Source organism: Strix aluco, chromosome 22 (genome assembly GCF_031877795.1).
Source record: "Strix aluco isolate bStrAlu1 chromosome 22, bStrAlu1.hap1, whole genome shotgun sequence".
In the NCBI taxonomy this organism is placed as follows: Eukaryota; Metazoa; Chordata; class Aves; order Strigiformes; family Strigidae; genus Strix; species Strix aluco.
Window position 1 is genome coordinate 9,823,909 of NC_133952.1, and position 15,629 is coordinate 9,839,537.

A 15,629-nucleotide genomic window follows, 5' to 3' on the forward strand; every position below is an offset into this window, starting at 1 on the left:
TTTCTGCTGTTACGCTTTCTCTGCTTTCCGTGCTGCCATTGCCAACAGCCACTTACAACTCCAGAACAACTCACACCTGTGCCCTTAATTACTCTAACACTGGTCAAGGGTTATAACAGCAGAGTATAGCAACAGCCTCCTCCTAGAAGCTTTGCAGAGGTGTCACATGAGACAAACATGCCTGGAATCCAATTAGGTGAAGCCAAGGGTAAGAAAACAATCAAATGTAGGGAATAAAAAGATCTACTGAGACACATGAAATGGGATTGAAACCCACCTCCCATTACATCCTTGGTTCTCCAAACTGCTGGGTCAGTACACCTGTCATGGACTACCACTTTCCATCAGTATCACACTTGACATGCCATAGCGGACAATCCCCGTGATTCTGATCCAGCTGCATTTCTGACAGTAAAGAGGTACACACTCTCTCCTCCATCTTTATTAAAAAACCTCCAGAGAGAATTATGGCTGGCTTGCTTACACTTTTTTTTACTACTTCACCTCAGAGTTACATCAAGCTCTGATACCAGTTTTGGCCTTGCTTAGGCAATATTCAGATAATACCAGTTAAGTTAAATCAATTAAGTTAAATCAATTAAGTTAAACAGTGGAACTGTTGCACTTTGCTGCCTGGATTTATTCAGTCCACCTATAAGTTTTGAAACTCAAAAGCTTTTCCAAGTAGCTTGAAAAAAAAGACTCCCTGTCAAAACTCAGATCATGTGTCTCCCCTGTTTGGTATCCTGTTCCTAATTTATAGGAGTCACTTATGCATTAGAGGAAATGGGGCCTTTCCTCAGAATAGCTGGCAAATGCCTTCACCTGGAATCTTAAGAGGGCTCCCACATGACATTCCCCAGGAATAGGCAGGGATGATGAGGTCACATATCTAAGCGGATAGGGTCTTTAAGAAGAAACAGAGAGGCACCTAACACATTTAGTCACCTCCAGGAATGACTTTTTTGAGGCTGTGCCTTTGAATTAAAAGGTCTACAGCAAGCATAAATCTGAAACTAAGTCTCTAAATGCTTTTTGTGCTCAATCTGTAGCCAGCCTGAGTTTATCCACGAAAAGGGTGAGAGCTGTAGAGAGAGCTACAAGGAGATTTCTGATACCAGATGGATCTTTAAGTATGATGAAAAGACAGTGTGTCTGCATCTTTTTTTTTTTTTTACTGGGGAACCCCAAAATGGACATTCCAGATGTGGCCTCACCAGTGCTGAGCAGATGGGAGGGATCATCTCCCCAACATGCTGGCCAAGCTCTTCCTAATGCAGCCTTTGGCCTTCCCTGCCACAAGGGTGTGTTGACAACTCATGTTCAACTTGAGGCCACCAAGACCGAGTTGCTGTAAAGCTACTGGTGATCTCCCAACCTTTACTGGTGTATGGGGCTATTCGTTCCTAGAACCAGGACTTTGAATTTCCTTTTGTTGCAGAGGACAAGACTTCTGGCTGCCCATTTCTCCAGCCTGGGCGCTCCTCAAGGCCCAGCCCTGCTGGGGGCTCTGCCCTGCCTAGGTCTCACATACCGGAGGGCCTTTGCTCTGCTGCCTGGGAGGGCAGCAGGGGGATGTGCACCACACTGGGTGCCTTGGATGTTGGTTCCCCGTGCAATCTGCCCTCCAGCTGATGACTTCTGACTAAGCCCTGCCATGGGTGGGCACTGTGACCACCCCTGCTGACAGTGGCCTCCTTGTCCCAGCTGTCCCTGGATCCCCATAGAACAGACTTTGTCTCATCACCTGCTCTCCTTGGACCTAGTGCCAGCTTCCCACATGCTTGAGGGGCAGGGGGACACATCAGGGGCACAGACACATCAGAAGCCCCTCATGCCTTGCTCCCAGCCCACGAAGGCAAGGGGATAAAGGGCTCCACTCTGGGCCTCATTTCCAGTTCCCCTTCCCTTAGCACTTGCTGACTGCCTCACCAGCCCTGGTAGGCGCCTCACGGAAGGCCCCAAGGATCCCCCAGGGACCTGCAAGCCACAGGTAGAGCTCCCTCAGCACCTCTTCCAGTGCCATCAGAGCTCCTTGGGCCTTTGAGGACTGGGCAGGCGGTAGCCAGCACGGCAAACCAGGACGCAACAAGAGACAAACTCCTTGAGGGGTTTGTGAGAGCTGCTGGGGATTAGCTGTGGGGCTGTGGGGCCTGTGTGTGAGAGGGGATGGCTTCTTCGTGCTGGGGCTGTGTGGGAGCAGGCAACGTGACTTCTAACAATGAGATCCAGTCATGCAGTGAAGAGATTAATTCACATCAGTTAGAATACCTATTGAACAACTCATTACATCAGCCAGGTTGTGCCATCCAGCACACCTGATGGTCTTAATCTAATGTCTCACCCTGGCCCTGGGGTCATCAGTGGGCAGCTGTAACTGTAAGTGATGGAAAAGACATTTTCCCAGGAGAGTGTCTGTTTCCTGGAACTCAGGCATCACTGATTATTTTCCCTGTGTTGTCCATTCCAATCTTTCCTTTCCAATCTTCTTATCCCCTAGAGGGCCTATGCAGCTTTTTAGTGACTTGAAATCAAGGTATGAAACCAGCAATATTCGGATTACAGGAAAGTTCTGGAGGTAACACCTGTGGGCTTATAACGACACCACGTTAGCACTGTATCGATCTACGGATCTGCTATTGTCTCTGCAAAGGTAGGAGCTGATTCATCTAAAAGGTCAAATTTTGTTTCCTTATTCCTGCAAAGCCTTGAATTGTGTTACACTTGGAAGACATAAGGACTTTCAAGAATGCCAAAGCAATTGTACATGTTTTTCAGAAATTAGAGACTTCTTTAAACATGAGTCTTTTCAAAGAAAATTGACCCACCAGGTACACATCTCTCAGCTAACAGAAAGCACGCAGCATCCACCACATTTTAAGATTCCCATTTGGCTAGTTGGGTCATTCCTGCTGAGAAGCACCTTGGAGCATAAGTCACACCCTGACCTGCAAAGGACCGGTGAGTTTACTCACCGAGATGAGGAGTCTTTCCAGGCAGAGCATGCCACATGTGCATCTCCCATCTCTGCTCTTAGCACTCAGCCAAGGGTGCCCGCAGGGTCCCAACCTGCAGGACAAATTAGAGGGGCTTATTTTTTTTGCTTTCTTCCAGTTTCCCTTCAGCCTCGAGGACTGGACTTGTACCACCATCTCATTTTGATGTGAGCTGCAGGCAGCTGTCAGATGGCAACACTGCTCACTAATACGTGAATGGGAATTGAGTCAACAACTTGGGAAGTAAAGGTTTAGCTTCTGTAACTGTTCCTTTAAACCGCCCAGTCCCTAGAACCTCGTGAGCTATTTTACCTTTAAAAATAATCATGTTCTGGGAAGGAAGAACACACACATCATCCCCTCCAGCAATGCAAACTTGTCTGATGCCAGCGCTTCACACCATTTCAAACACTGTGGTGAAGAGGCAGCACTGTGCTTCAGACAGCAAAAGTCACTTACCAACATACTCAGAGAGGAGCACAACGAAGAACGGAGTGACCAGGTCATTGATTCCCTGCACACAGCCGCTGGCTGGGTGTCGAATGGCCCAGATAAACAGGATTCTTTCAAAGATCTAGGGAAGAATGAGGGAAAGCAGGTACCTGCATTAGCTGTGCACAAAGGAAAGGCAGAAAAGCATAACTGCTAAGCTCAGGGAGCTGAGATCATGCGCTGACAGGCTTTTCTGCAGCAATACAGGTGAGATAAGAAGCATGCAAGTCCTAGGAGAGACTCTGGTATGACCCACAGATCCCCCACACAGGCCAGCCCACACTTCACCAAACAAAGCAGCCCAGGCTCCTCAAAGCCTCTGTTGGAAGAAGTGCAGACCCAACTTTTCAAGATCCAGGTGGCTTAAGACCCTTCCACCCCTAGGGCAGGGCTGCCCATTAGCAGAGCAGCACACCCTGCTGAGCATCATGTGGAAAGCCAAGGCTGTTATCAGCACAGTTCTCTCGGCAAAACATCATGGGTCGGGATAGTTCCCAATAGAGCAGCCTCCCCCCAACAACCACCGTGTTATTTCCAGACTGCCCCAGCCCCAGGACACTGTGCTCTGACATATACACACACGCTGAGCTCGTTTCTAAAGAGGACAGATGCTCACACCTCCTGGCCACCTCTCAAACCCCTCCCTGCCCGCGTTTCTCACATCCTGCTTCGCACAAAAAGTTTCATAGCAAAACACAACTGATCTTTTCTGGTTCAAACACCTTGAATTTGTCTCAAAACAAAAGCTTCAGGTCTTTTACCAATTCTTGGCTACATCTCGCCACAAAAGAGCTGATCTCATCACTCCTGAGCTCCAAGTCTGATTTCAGAAACATGGGACAAAGTTTCAGCAGGCATTCGCATCAGCAGCTGTCAGCCAGGGAAGTTTCCCTGCAAAACCAACTCACTCGTGGCAGTGCTGGTCTAACCCCACACACATCCCACAGCAAATGTGGGGCAGGAGCTTCGCTCCCCCTCTTACCTCCTGGACAAGCAGCTGCTGGAAGATGGGTATGAGCAGGTTGGTCCTTGGAACGTCGATGTGGATCTGGAAGAGAGGGTGGGTTACACACACCAGCCGTGCTTTCCAGGGGCACAGTAACTCCTCACGGGCTAACAGAGGGGAATCCACCCCTCAGTGTCCCCCCAGGCGAGAGCTGCACTTGCTGACAAGCGCAGTGAGGGCTGCAGGTGATGGCTGCACTGAGAAAACCATCTACAGTTTAATCTCCAGTCTCCTCTGCTCAGGCGTGGGCAGGTGCCCTGAGCTGGGAAAGAGCTGGGGTCTGAATTCTAGTTATTAGGTCGATTTAGGGAAGGCTTAAACTACTGCCTGTAAGAAGACAGACAGAAACATGGTGTCCTGTCCCCAAGGAGAAGACTCCTGATAGCTACAGCTAGAGGAAGTCCTCGCATGACTTCAACCGCACGGACAAGTGGCAGCAAGAGGGAGGAAAGGGACATAACCAAGGCAGAAAGCCAGGCAACGGGCAGAGGGCTCGTACCTGTTGGTAGGTGTCTTGATGGTGCTCCTCGTTCCGGGAATCATAACACTGCTGGATGAAGCTGAAGCACTCCTCCCGCTTGTGCTGCAAGGTCAGCTTTTGCTGCTCCATGTTTGCAGGGAGATAACCCTGTGGCAGGAAAAGCTGTGTCAGGGCAGAGCCTCTTCCCTCACCACAAACCATTCCCCGAAATCCTGCCGGTCAGCTGTGCACCTGGAAGCGTCAGGCACAGAGACTCAGGAGCTGGGGAAAGAGCTTTCATGGGATTTGGCTTTCCCAGCCCCTGATGTCTTTACTGATCTTGGAGCAACCCAACTTCATGGGATTCAGTTTCCCAAAACAAGAGGGGGAACCACACGTTCCCAGCACCAGTCTGGGCTTTGTGCTCAAAGAGGATGTAGCAATTACACTCCCCAACCAAATAAAGCCCTACAGCTCACCCGTAGGCTGGGCACAGATACAAAATGAGCAAACCTGGATACGGGACACAACGAAGGTCTAGCAGCACATGTCCCTGGCTTGCCACGTTCCTCCCAGACTCCTGCGTCACAGCTCCGAGTACTCACTGAGAGGAGACGCCATGTCACGGGCCGGACCTCTCTGGGCACACCGGGCCAGCTGCATTTCCTCAGCTCATCTGCAAACGGACAGTGGTGGCAGTGGGTTAGATCCTAGGCACGTCCAGGCACCACTACACCCAGAAGGAGAGGAAAGCCCAGTCTGTTCCTGCAGGCTCTGGAGACACTTGAGCCTCCAGGAAGGCTCCACGTTAGCAATGACAGGGGATGTGGGTCTGCAGCAAGGGGAGGAGAGACGTTTTCAGCTCAGTCTGGGCACAGGACTGGTGGCTGCAGGGGCTCCAATCCTCCAGAGCCTACGTTCTCATGCAGAGCCAAACAGCCCCCAGTGATCACAATCATTTGTGAGATGGAGAAAGACTGGAAACAGACAGGCAGCTGGTGGAGGACATAACCATCTGCCAACAGAGCAGTTTGTGCAACTACCCTGCTTGGAGCAACTGCAGGTAGTCATTTCATCCACGCCAGAGCAGACCTGATTGCAACCTGAAGCAGGCAGCAGGCCCCCTCTGCCTTCCCCTTCCCACCTGCTGGCACCCCCATTTTGCCACACTCACCCAGGTCCGTGCTATGCCTGGAAAGGAGCTGCCAAAACTTCTCCAGGTGAGTTTTCTCCCTCACCGTCATGGGGGCAGCACCTGAAGCATTTTGGTCAGAGATTCGGGCAACGAGCGGAATGATGGGCTGAAGGGGAAGGGACTGCTGCTTCTGAAGGGGGTCCCCACACAGGCCTCCTCTGCAAGGAGCAGATGCTGCGGTGAGGCAGGGATGGAGTCTGCACCTCTCCAACCCCACCTCGCTCTTCTGGCCACTGTCAGAGACCTGCTGCTGCAGATTCCACCCCTCTCTTCCCCAGTCCCAGCAGAGCACCGCTGGCCCACTCTGATGGATCAGCTGGTTCACAGGCATCTGTTGTGGCTCTTCCATCATTTCCCTCCCATTTCTCCCTCCCTCCCTTCCTCCTGCATCAGACACCAGGCTGCCAGGGGATCAGAATTCCCTCTTCCCATGGGAAGCCATGGGCAGAAGGGCACAGGAGATGAGGCAGAAGGAGCTGTGGGAATCCCACAAGAACCAACCTTCAGATCTGTTCTGCTCACCACTGATCTAAAGAGTGATCAAGCTAATTGCTAGCACAGAGAGGAGGCGATGGGCTGCCAATGCCACCTGCTGGCAGACTTCCACAGCACAGGCAGCCGGTTGCCTGCGATGAGCAGGGGCTGATGCTGCCCAGTTCTCTGCCCAAACTGCCCTGACCTGGGGTCAACAGGACCTCATCCAGACCTTTACTAAGAGCAGCACACTGGGCCACAAAGGAAGCAGACAGTGAGCAACCCCAAGCAAGAGCTTAACAGATCTCCACAATCCCTTAGCATCCAGAACACGGGATCCTCTGGGCCTGTACGCAGGATACTGAGCAGCACAGGAGACTGAGGCATCAAGACCAGGCCTCCAGAAATGGCTCCTTGGAGTACAGGATACTACAAGGAGGCGAAAGCCTCTGTTGAGCCTACAGGCTGTGCCACAGCCTCTCGCTGTAACATGCAAGTAGCAGCAAGGGGCTGAGTTCAGCAGTCAGTCAGGGGAGCGCCAGAGCACGAGGCTTCTCCTGAAGATGGCTCTTACCAGCTGTCCTGGAGAGCTGGGCCTCGCTGCTGGACTTGATGACCTTGCAGTTGGTGGGCACGTCGCTGAGAGCGGACTGGGTCCACTCAGGTTTCGCCCGCAGCTTGCTGTGGTTCTCCAGAACTTGGGCTGCCGTGGACTTGGCCACTTTAGAGTTCAGAGTTTGCAAAGAAGAAGAGGAGGAAGAGAAGTCCTCATCTTCATCATCACCAATGTCCCAGGCAACACTGGTGTTGCAGGCAAACTCTGAAAGCTGGAGGCCTTCTTGCTTTTCATAGGCAACGTGTTGGAGTGGTCCCTGATGAAGCTGGGAGACAGAGAGAAACAGTATCAGAGCCATGCTGTCAGACCACTCCATTTTCTTTCCTTCCCAACATCCTCACTCCAACCACCCAGTCCCTTCTTCCAGTTTCCCCATTCCTCCTCCCAAACCCATGGAACCTGTTAAGTCTCTCCAGGCTGCCCACTGGCAGGAGGCAGAGCCAGAGCTGCTACGATGGCAGGGCACAGAGGCCACAGTGCCAGCACACAGCTGGAGAGGTGCCAGGCTTCCCAGCTCAGAAGGGTAAAGGGGAGAGATGTACGACTGGTAGATTAACACCCAAAAATGTCCTGCGACCTGGGGAGAGGCATGTCAGGAGTTAGAGCCAGTCTTATTGCAGAGGGGAAGCCCAGGGCCCCCGGCCAGCTCCCCTGGCCCACAGCCGGGGTGGATACCCCTGGTACCCCCCACCCTTGCAGGGGGTACCCCAGGGGCCCCAGCCCCACAGCCAGGCAGGGTGCTCCTGACAGCCCCTTCCCGAGGCAGAGGGGCTGATCCAGCTCCCCTACCCAACGCCCCCCAGCTGGGGAGGGGAGCTGCGGCCCTTGCACCCCTTCCCCGGAGGAGGGGGGGGGGGGTAGGGCCGGGTCGGCCCGGGCCGGGCCGGGCCCGCGCTCACCTGCTCGGCAGCTTGGCGCCTGCCGCTTCCAGAACTGCCTGCCGCTCTCGGCCGCCGTGGCAGAAGAAGGCGGGGGGCCCGGCCGGCCGGCCAGCGAGCGAGCGAGCGAGCGAGCCCGCCGGCCGGCCGGGCCCCGCAGGCCGCCTCACCACCACTCTCCTGCGGCCCCCGGCGGCGCCATCTTGGATCTGGACGCAGAGAGCACCGCCATTGGCTGCTGTTGAGCAAGGCGCTGTGGATCAGCCAATGGCGAGCGGGCGGGGAGTGACGTCAGAGAAGAGGCGGGGCCTACGGGGCTGGAGGGGGCTGCGCGAGGCGGGAGAGACCATCTGAGGGGTGGGGGGGGGAGGGAATAACCCATCCCGCCCCGGCGGGGGGAGCAGCCCGCATGGAGCGGGGCCCAGAGCGGGCCTGGGGCGGCGGTGCCTGCATGGGCCGGGGGGACCCTGAGGAGGGGACGGCCGGTGGGGTTAAACCGCCCTGGGGAAGGGCAGAGACTGCTCACGGTGCGGGGTGGGGAGGCGCCCAGCAAGCCCCTGGGCGAAACCATCGGGAGGGGGTGGGAGGAAGCGGGTTAAACCACCCGCAGGGCCACAGGAGGGAGCGGGTGGACAGAGCCGGGCGCGGGGCAGGGGGGGGACACGGCACTGAGGGGAGACAGCACCCGTCTGGGGCCCTGCGGCACCCCGGGGTGGCTCCGCCGGCACCCGCGGCTGTCGTGGTCCCCTCAAGGGTTCAAAGCCCTTTGGGGCTGTTTCCAGCCCCCAGCCAAGCCCCGGTGCCAAAATGTCCCCTCAGTAACGACAACCAAGGGGAGGGAGGAGCCGCCATCATGGGGCAAGCCGTGAGGCACAAGCAGTCACCTCCTGAATAAACGGGGATAAACTGTTTTAAGACTTTGTTTGGAAACACCCTGCTAGAGCAGCAGGAGAGTGACCCCTCCGCCCTGGCTCATTGTCGCCACGCTGCCCTCATCCTGCTCCTCTCCCCAAAAGGAGAGAAACCCCCCCCAGAGGATGGGGGAAAAGGGCTGAAATCCAAGTCCTCGGCATCCTCAGCTGTGCTTCGATTGCCGTCAGGTCTCAGCTGGTGACGGCAGGAGCCAACCTGGGCCAGTCTGAGCCAAATTTATGTGTTTTGCAGGGATCTACACGCACCCATGCGCACACGTAGCGATGCTACAGCCAGTGATTTACCACGAGTAGTAGCCTGGCACCGAGATCACGGCTGGCGTGGCACACCCGTGCCGCGTGGGTGGCAGCACGGGGGGGCGGTTTCCGTTGGGGTCGGTGCTGATGCCTTACGAGGCCACGCCCGTGTGCCGGGGGCCCGGCCCTGCCTGCCCGTTTCGGGGAGCTGGGGCAAGAGGAAGACTTTTGGCAGGGGTTGACCTGAAATGACATTTTGCTGCTTCTGTTTTTCTCACAGCTTCTGCAGCGGGGAGAGATCTCCATCCCTGCAACCTTTCAGGTGCACACGCGTGCCGGGGTGTCCCTGCAGGGTCACTGCAGCGGCTGCTTCAATTTGAAACAGGAGCAGCTGTTCCATGTTTGGGTTGCTTAACCCCCTCCTAACTGTAATAAACACAGTGATCAGGGACACAGAAATATTACCCTGGACAAAGGGGACCAACAGCTTGGAAAGGGGTGAAAGAAACACTCCGATCACCCTTGTAAAAAATACGTTTCCTTAGCTGAAGCTGCGAAATTTGACTCAACTTTACACACCAGAAGGTTTTGCGGTTGTTGGTGGTTTTTTTTGGTTTTTTTTTTTGTTTGTTTGGTTTTTTTACAGTCAATAACGTGGTTTTTTCCTCATCAAAACCCCCACCACCTCTCAGGCCAAGTGATGCAGTTTCGACGTGTCACGCAGGCAGGGTTAGCGCAGATCCCACTCTCAGGAAGGTCGCTATAAACCCCAACACATGAGACTCTGGTCTGGAGCGGGGCTACAGGTGCCTGACACCAGCACCTGGCCGCCCCCACTGTCACAGCACGGGGTTTGTTTTTCAGAGGAGGGCTGGGAAGGGACAGGCTTCACCCCGGGTTCATGCTGAGGGGGGTGCAGGGCTTTAGTCTCGACTCCTGGCGGACTAAATCCCCTGCCTGGGGGATGTGGGGCCATCAGGGGTTTGACGCTGGGAGCTCCTCTGCGGCTGGTCCCAGCCTAAGGAGGGGTAGGGCAGGGAAAGGCAGGTGAGCCCAAGCTCCACCGCAGAAGATCTCCAGCAGGTTGGGGCTCCGTGCCTCAGTTTCCCCACCTGCCCTGTGGAGGTGGTGCTGTTGCCACACAGGCCATCGGCAAAAAGCCTTTGGAGACCGACTTCCACCAGGATTCATTACTGGGGGTGGAGCCGCGGGACACCTGGTTTGCTGCTAATTCACCCCATCCTAAGGCAGGTGTTTAAAATAGCTCCTGTGCCTCACTGTGCTGAGAAGGGCCAAAGGGTTTCAGATGCCGCCTCGGGGGCAGCTGGATGCTCTCCTTGCGGCAGGACGTGGGGTGAGATGCCACCTCCGAGTCTCCAGCTCTGCGGGTCCCTGCCTGAGCCTGGCCCCCGCTCCCCAGGGGGTTTTTCTCCTCGGTGCTCATCTGCGTTGTTCCAGCCGTGGCAGGGGTTTGGCTGTTGCTCATCTCTCAGTCCCACACAGGGACGTGCAAACCACAACCCTCGCTGTTGCTGTGGCTGCAGGCTGCCCTGGCCAGTCCTTTCTGCATCACCAAGCACCTTTGCTGGGGATGGGTGGGTACAGGAAGCCACAGGTGTGATGAGTGCTGGCCCTTTGCAAGTCCTCAGCCATCCACGGGACTCCGGTGCTCCCAGAGCGGGAGGTCCAACAGTCTGAAATCTCATCCTGCTCCTGCTTCATCGTTTTTTTCTGCTTTCCGAAATGTGCGTCCTTCCCCTGCTGACAGCGGGGAGCAATAAAAAGTTGTGAAATAGAGGTGGGAGTGCGATGCTGGCTCCAAATCGCTTCCTGCTGGAAAACAATTGCCTCTTCATCCTCTCCTATCACAGCTGACAGCCCCAAAGGGCAGCGAACATCTCCCTGTCGAGGAGAAATGAGGGGTGAAAAGGCCTTTTCCTTTCCCCCAGCCCCTGTGCCACAATGCCATGATGTGGAGGGGAGCAACGGGCATCGGCTGCCCATCTTCAGGTCTCCCGTCACACCGACCGTGGTCCTGTCCCCGTGGCAGAGGTCTGGGACATGACTCTGGTGGCTCTCAGCCCCGTGAAGGCGTTACTGCACAGGAAGGCGGGTGCACGGGGATCAAACACGCACCGATCCTTTCCCAACACCCAACCTTGGGTACACCCCGTCACCCTGGCAGGACAAAACGGTACCCGGGCAGCGGGATCTTGCCGGGGGACACGATGGCACCGTTCCCCTCCTGCAGCACACGCCGGGCAGGGACAAAATCATCAGCAACAGGCGGAAACAAAGTGACTACCAGCACCCAGCCCCGCGCCCGACCTGCTCAGCCTTTCTGCGGCGAGTTTTCTAAGGAACTACTGGCTAGAACTCTCTCTTTAATAAACAAATCCATGAAAATAAATTAAAAACAAAAACTGGAAAAAAGAGAAAAAGGTAAAACGTTATCACTATTAACAACGCACATCAAACTTCGCTCCTGTATAACATTCATAAATAATATATATTTACAGCTCTGTTGGTTTGCATTGTTTGTGCATTCGTGAGGGCACCGGGAAGCAAAGAAACCCAGAAAATCCAGGCGAGGTGGAGGCACGGGAGGTGAGGGATCGCCTGCTTGGCTCCCAGGTGTCTTCTGACCTGTTTTCTTTTTGAAAGGGGAAAAGGAAGTCTATACCCAGGCAAGTCTTGGAAAAGCAGCAGTGTAGGGAAATTCAAGTATTTCCTCCAGCACAGCCCAGATCTCAGCTGAAGGCACTCGAGCACGGTGACAGCGGAGGCGGCAGCCATTCGGCCACTGTTTTTCCCCCATTGAAGCTTCTCTTGCAATAAGGTCTCTGATCCTCTCGCCGTCCCGAATTCAGGTGGTCAGGAAGAGGTTTGGGAGCCACCAAAACCAGATGGTTTGCAATAAGGTCTCCTCCCTCCACCAATAACAATAACACAACCAAAACCAAAAAAAAAAAAAAAAATTACTGGCAAGACCAGCAAATGAGACAGGGTCATTCAGATGGAGCCCAGGACAGCTGGGTTGGATGGTGGCCACCAGCACTTGGAAGATCAGGTCTCCAGCCCAGCTTCGGGACAGGATGTGCGTGTTCCCGACGATCCCTGCTCAGTGCTACGGTGGTGAGGAAGCCTGGTCTTCTTTGCTTCTTACGGCCAGGAGATGCCTGGAGCTGTTATGTGCCAGGGTCCCGGGCCAAACCGTGCAGGTGGGGTCTCTGCCATCTCCTAGGGCAGGTGAGTGCCTCGCAGCCAGGGGTGGTTGAAAATGTCCTCCAAAGATGGTCTGTCCGAAGGCCACGAGGACAAACACCACCTGATGAGATCCTGGCACTCTGGGGAGAGAAACCAGACACCGCCAGTCAGAGAAGGCTCCTGTGCACCTTCCACCCCCGTCCGCAGTGCCCAGGACATGCTGGGTGTGCTCAGAGCTACCCCCAAACCTCCCGATCCAGGAGCTGTGTTGGAGGAGAGTAGGATGGCAGGACACGTACCACCTCCCCCAGATAACCCCGGGAGATCACCCTCCTCACGTACCACCTCCCCCAGCTAACCCCGGGAGATCACCCTCCTCCACAGCCGTAAGAGCGGGGATACTCGTGCACCCGGTGCCATCTCCCAAACCCGTTGCCCGCCACGAAGTCGGGGACCCACCGAGGGAGATCGGCTGGTAGAAGAAGAGCTGGCCCCTGACGATGTCCTGATCCTGCTCGAAGGGGACGTCCCCGCAGACCATGTCATAGAGCAGGATGCCCAGGGACCAGACTGTTGCTGAACGCCCATGGTAGCGGTGGTAGAGGACCCACTCCGGCGGGCTGTACGCTTGTGTTCCTACGGGAGACAGGCGGAGCTCGTCAGGCGGATGCTGCCCGCTCCCGGATCCTCACCCGAGCGTCCTTGGGGACACGGGGGCTGCACCGGGGATGATGACACACAGTGTGACCTGCCACCCCCTCACCAACACGGGACTCTTGTTTACAAACTTTGGGTTGTAAAAAAAAGCCGCCGGTGCCGGAAGAGGGCAGCATGGGCCCGGGGAAGGCCTGACCGTTATGTGCGGGGGAGGGGGGGGGGGGGGGGGGGCGGGGGAAGGAGAAAATAAGGAAAAAAACCCCACAGGTGGGAAAACCCCACGCCTTTCCACCCTGCCTTAGCCAAAAAAAAATATTTAAAAAACGCCAAGGCAAACAAGGGGAGTGGAGCAGCCCAAGCCCTTCCACGCCTGCAATCCAAACCGGCCAGCATACGGGTTTTGCAACCCCCCCCACCCCGCTACCCCCACGGGTGTTTGTTTCTGTCAGGCTGGATCCCCCCACCCCAGCCCCGGGCAGGTGGGTGGCAGCGGCTGGGAGCCGGCTCCCGTTTCACAACATGCGCCCCGCGCCAAAAACAACTTGGCAGCCGGCTGAGTAATTAATTCCCCCCCCCTCCAAAGGGGGAACCGGTGCCCGGTCAGGCTGGGCCGTGCAGTGCCGGGAGCATCCCCCCGGCTGTGGGCTCACCGGCAAATGTCGTGTAGACCGTGTCCTGGAGGAAGGTGCCACAGCCGAAGTCGATGAGCTTGAGCTCACTGCTGGCGAGGTCGATGATGATGTTCTCCGCCTTGATGTCCCGGTGCAGGACACCGCAGGCGTTGCAGTGCCGCACGGCCTCCAGTACCTGCCGGAACAGCCCCCGCGCCACCTCCTCCGACAAGGATCCCCTCTCGGTGATGAAATCGAAGAGATCCTGCACGAGCTCCGGACGCTCCAGCACCAGCACGAAGCCGTCCGGCAGCTCGAACCAGTCGAGGAGGCGGATGACGCCGCGGAAGCCGGAGGAGCCCACCGCGTTCAGCAACACGATCTCCATCGGCGCTCGAGTGCCGCTGGGCTGCAGGGGGACCAGCCGGGATGCTCCAGTGCCCCCCTGCCTGACCCCACCAGTGCCCGGGCATCCCCCCTGCCAAGGGGATGCCCCAGTGCCCCCCGTTGCTAGGGAACCGCTGCTCGGGTGCGCCCCTACTCAGCCCCATCAGTTCTGTGCACCCCTCCACCCGGGATGCTCCGCTGCCCCTTGTTCAGCCCCACTGGTGCCCGGGGATCCCCCCTGCCAAGGGGATGCTCCTGTGCCCCCCGCCCGGCCCCCCCGGGACTGGGCAGCCCCTCACCCGGGATGTTCCGCGTCCCCCAGTGACTCCACGCCCGCTCCCCCCGCTGTGTCCCGGTTTCCACCCTCTCGGGCCTCGCCTTATCCCCCACCCCGTAATGCCCCGGCTTCTCCCGGTAGCCCCGGTCACTCACCAGCAAACCCCACGCTGTGACATGTGCCCGGGGCACATGTTTGATGGCCACCTGCAAGCCAAGGGGAGCGACAGGCTGAGCCTCCTCCTCCTCCTCCTCCTCCCCTCCGCCCCGCCGCTGTCCCCGCCACTTACCGGGGTGCCATCGGAGAGGCGGATGCCCGAGTACACCGAGCCGTAGCCGCCGCTCCCCAGTAGCTGGCCCACCTGGTACAGCTCCTCCAGCCGCCCCTTCTCCTTCCCTGCGGGCCGGACCGGGCCGTCACCGCCCCGTCCCAGCCGCCCCCTCGCCCCCCGCCGAACCGGGCCCAGCCAAACCGGCCCGTCCCGCTCTGACCTGGCGCTGCTTTGGCCGCGTGTAGCTCCGCGCCGCTCCCGGGATGTCGATGGGCCGGCGAGGGGATCTTCGGGAGAGGCACCCCGACCCCCTCGCCCGATTCCGGGGCCAGGCTCGGCACCTCCCGAACCGGACCGGGCACCGGTGGCTCTGTGCCGGCACTCGGGCTGCCGAGTGGCTGCGGGCGGACTGGGGAGCCCGGGGAGAAGGAGGAGGAGGAGACGGAGGCGGGGTGGGGCGGGGAGGGAGCGGCCTCGGCACAGCAGCCCCCCACCGGCCCCGGGGGGAGCGGCGACCGGGGCTGGGCCGGGCAGAGCCGGGGGGCGGCGCTGCCGCGCCAGGCCCAGCCGTGCCGGCCCATCCAGCGGCGCCACCGCCAATAGGGCGAGAGCCGCGGGGCGGGGACGAGGCGGCGGGGCCCGGCGCGGCGGGAAGGGGAAGGGGCCAGAGGCGCGCGGGGGGGGTCGGGGGCGAGAAACGCCGGGAGAGCCAAACTGCTGCTGCCGGCCATCGCTCGTCCGCTGCCCGACTGCCTGGCTGTGGCCCCGTTGCCCAGGGAGCCCCGACGCATTCCGCGGTTGCCACGGCTCGCACAATGCAAACCGGGCGGGGCGCGGGGGGGGGCGGGGGGCAGGGGGCACGGGCAGGGGGCACGGGCAGGCTCAGCCTGACCCGACCCTGCCGCCAGCCCGGGATCGGGCCCACAATCAGTC

At 57.5% G+C, this 15,629-nt stretch overlaps 1 protein-coding gene and 1 pseudogene across 1 annotated transcript; both read right to left on the minus strand.

Annotated features, from left to right (window-relative positions):
- Window positions 1-4,470: 4,470 nt before the first annotated feature.
- LOC141933496 (uncharacterized) lies at window positions 4,471-8,467 on the minus strand. Its single transcript, XM_074848210.1, has 6 exons — window positions 8,431-8,467; window positions 8,139-8,326; window positions 7,198-7,504; window positions 5,468-5,630; window positions 4,994-5,122; window positions 4,471-4,536 (listed from the first exon to the last, which is right to left on the minus strand). The coding sequence occupies exons 1-5, from the start codon at window positions 8,465-8,467 to the stop codon at window positions 5,086-5,088; spliced, it is 732 nt and encodes a 243-aa protein (XP_074704311.1). The 3' UTR covers window positions 4,471-4,536; window positions 4,994-5,085.
- Window positions 8,468-12,474: 4,007 nt separating this feature from the next.
- Window positions 12,475-15,277, minus strand: LOC141933498 (serine/threonine-protein kinase pim-1-like; annotated as a pseudogene).
- Between the last annotated feature and the right edge of the window lie 352 nt (window positions 15,278-15,629).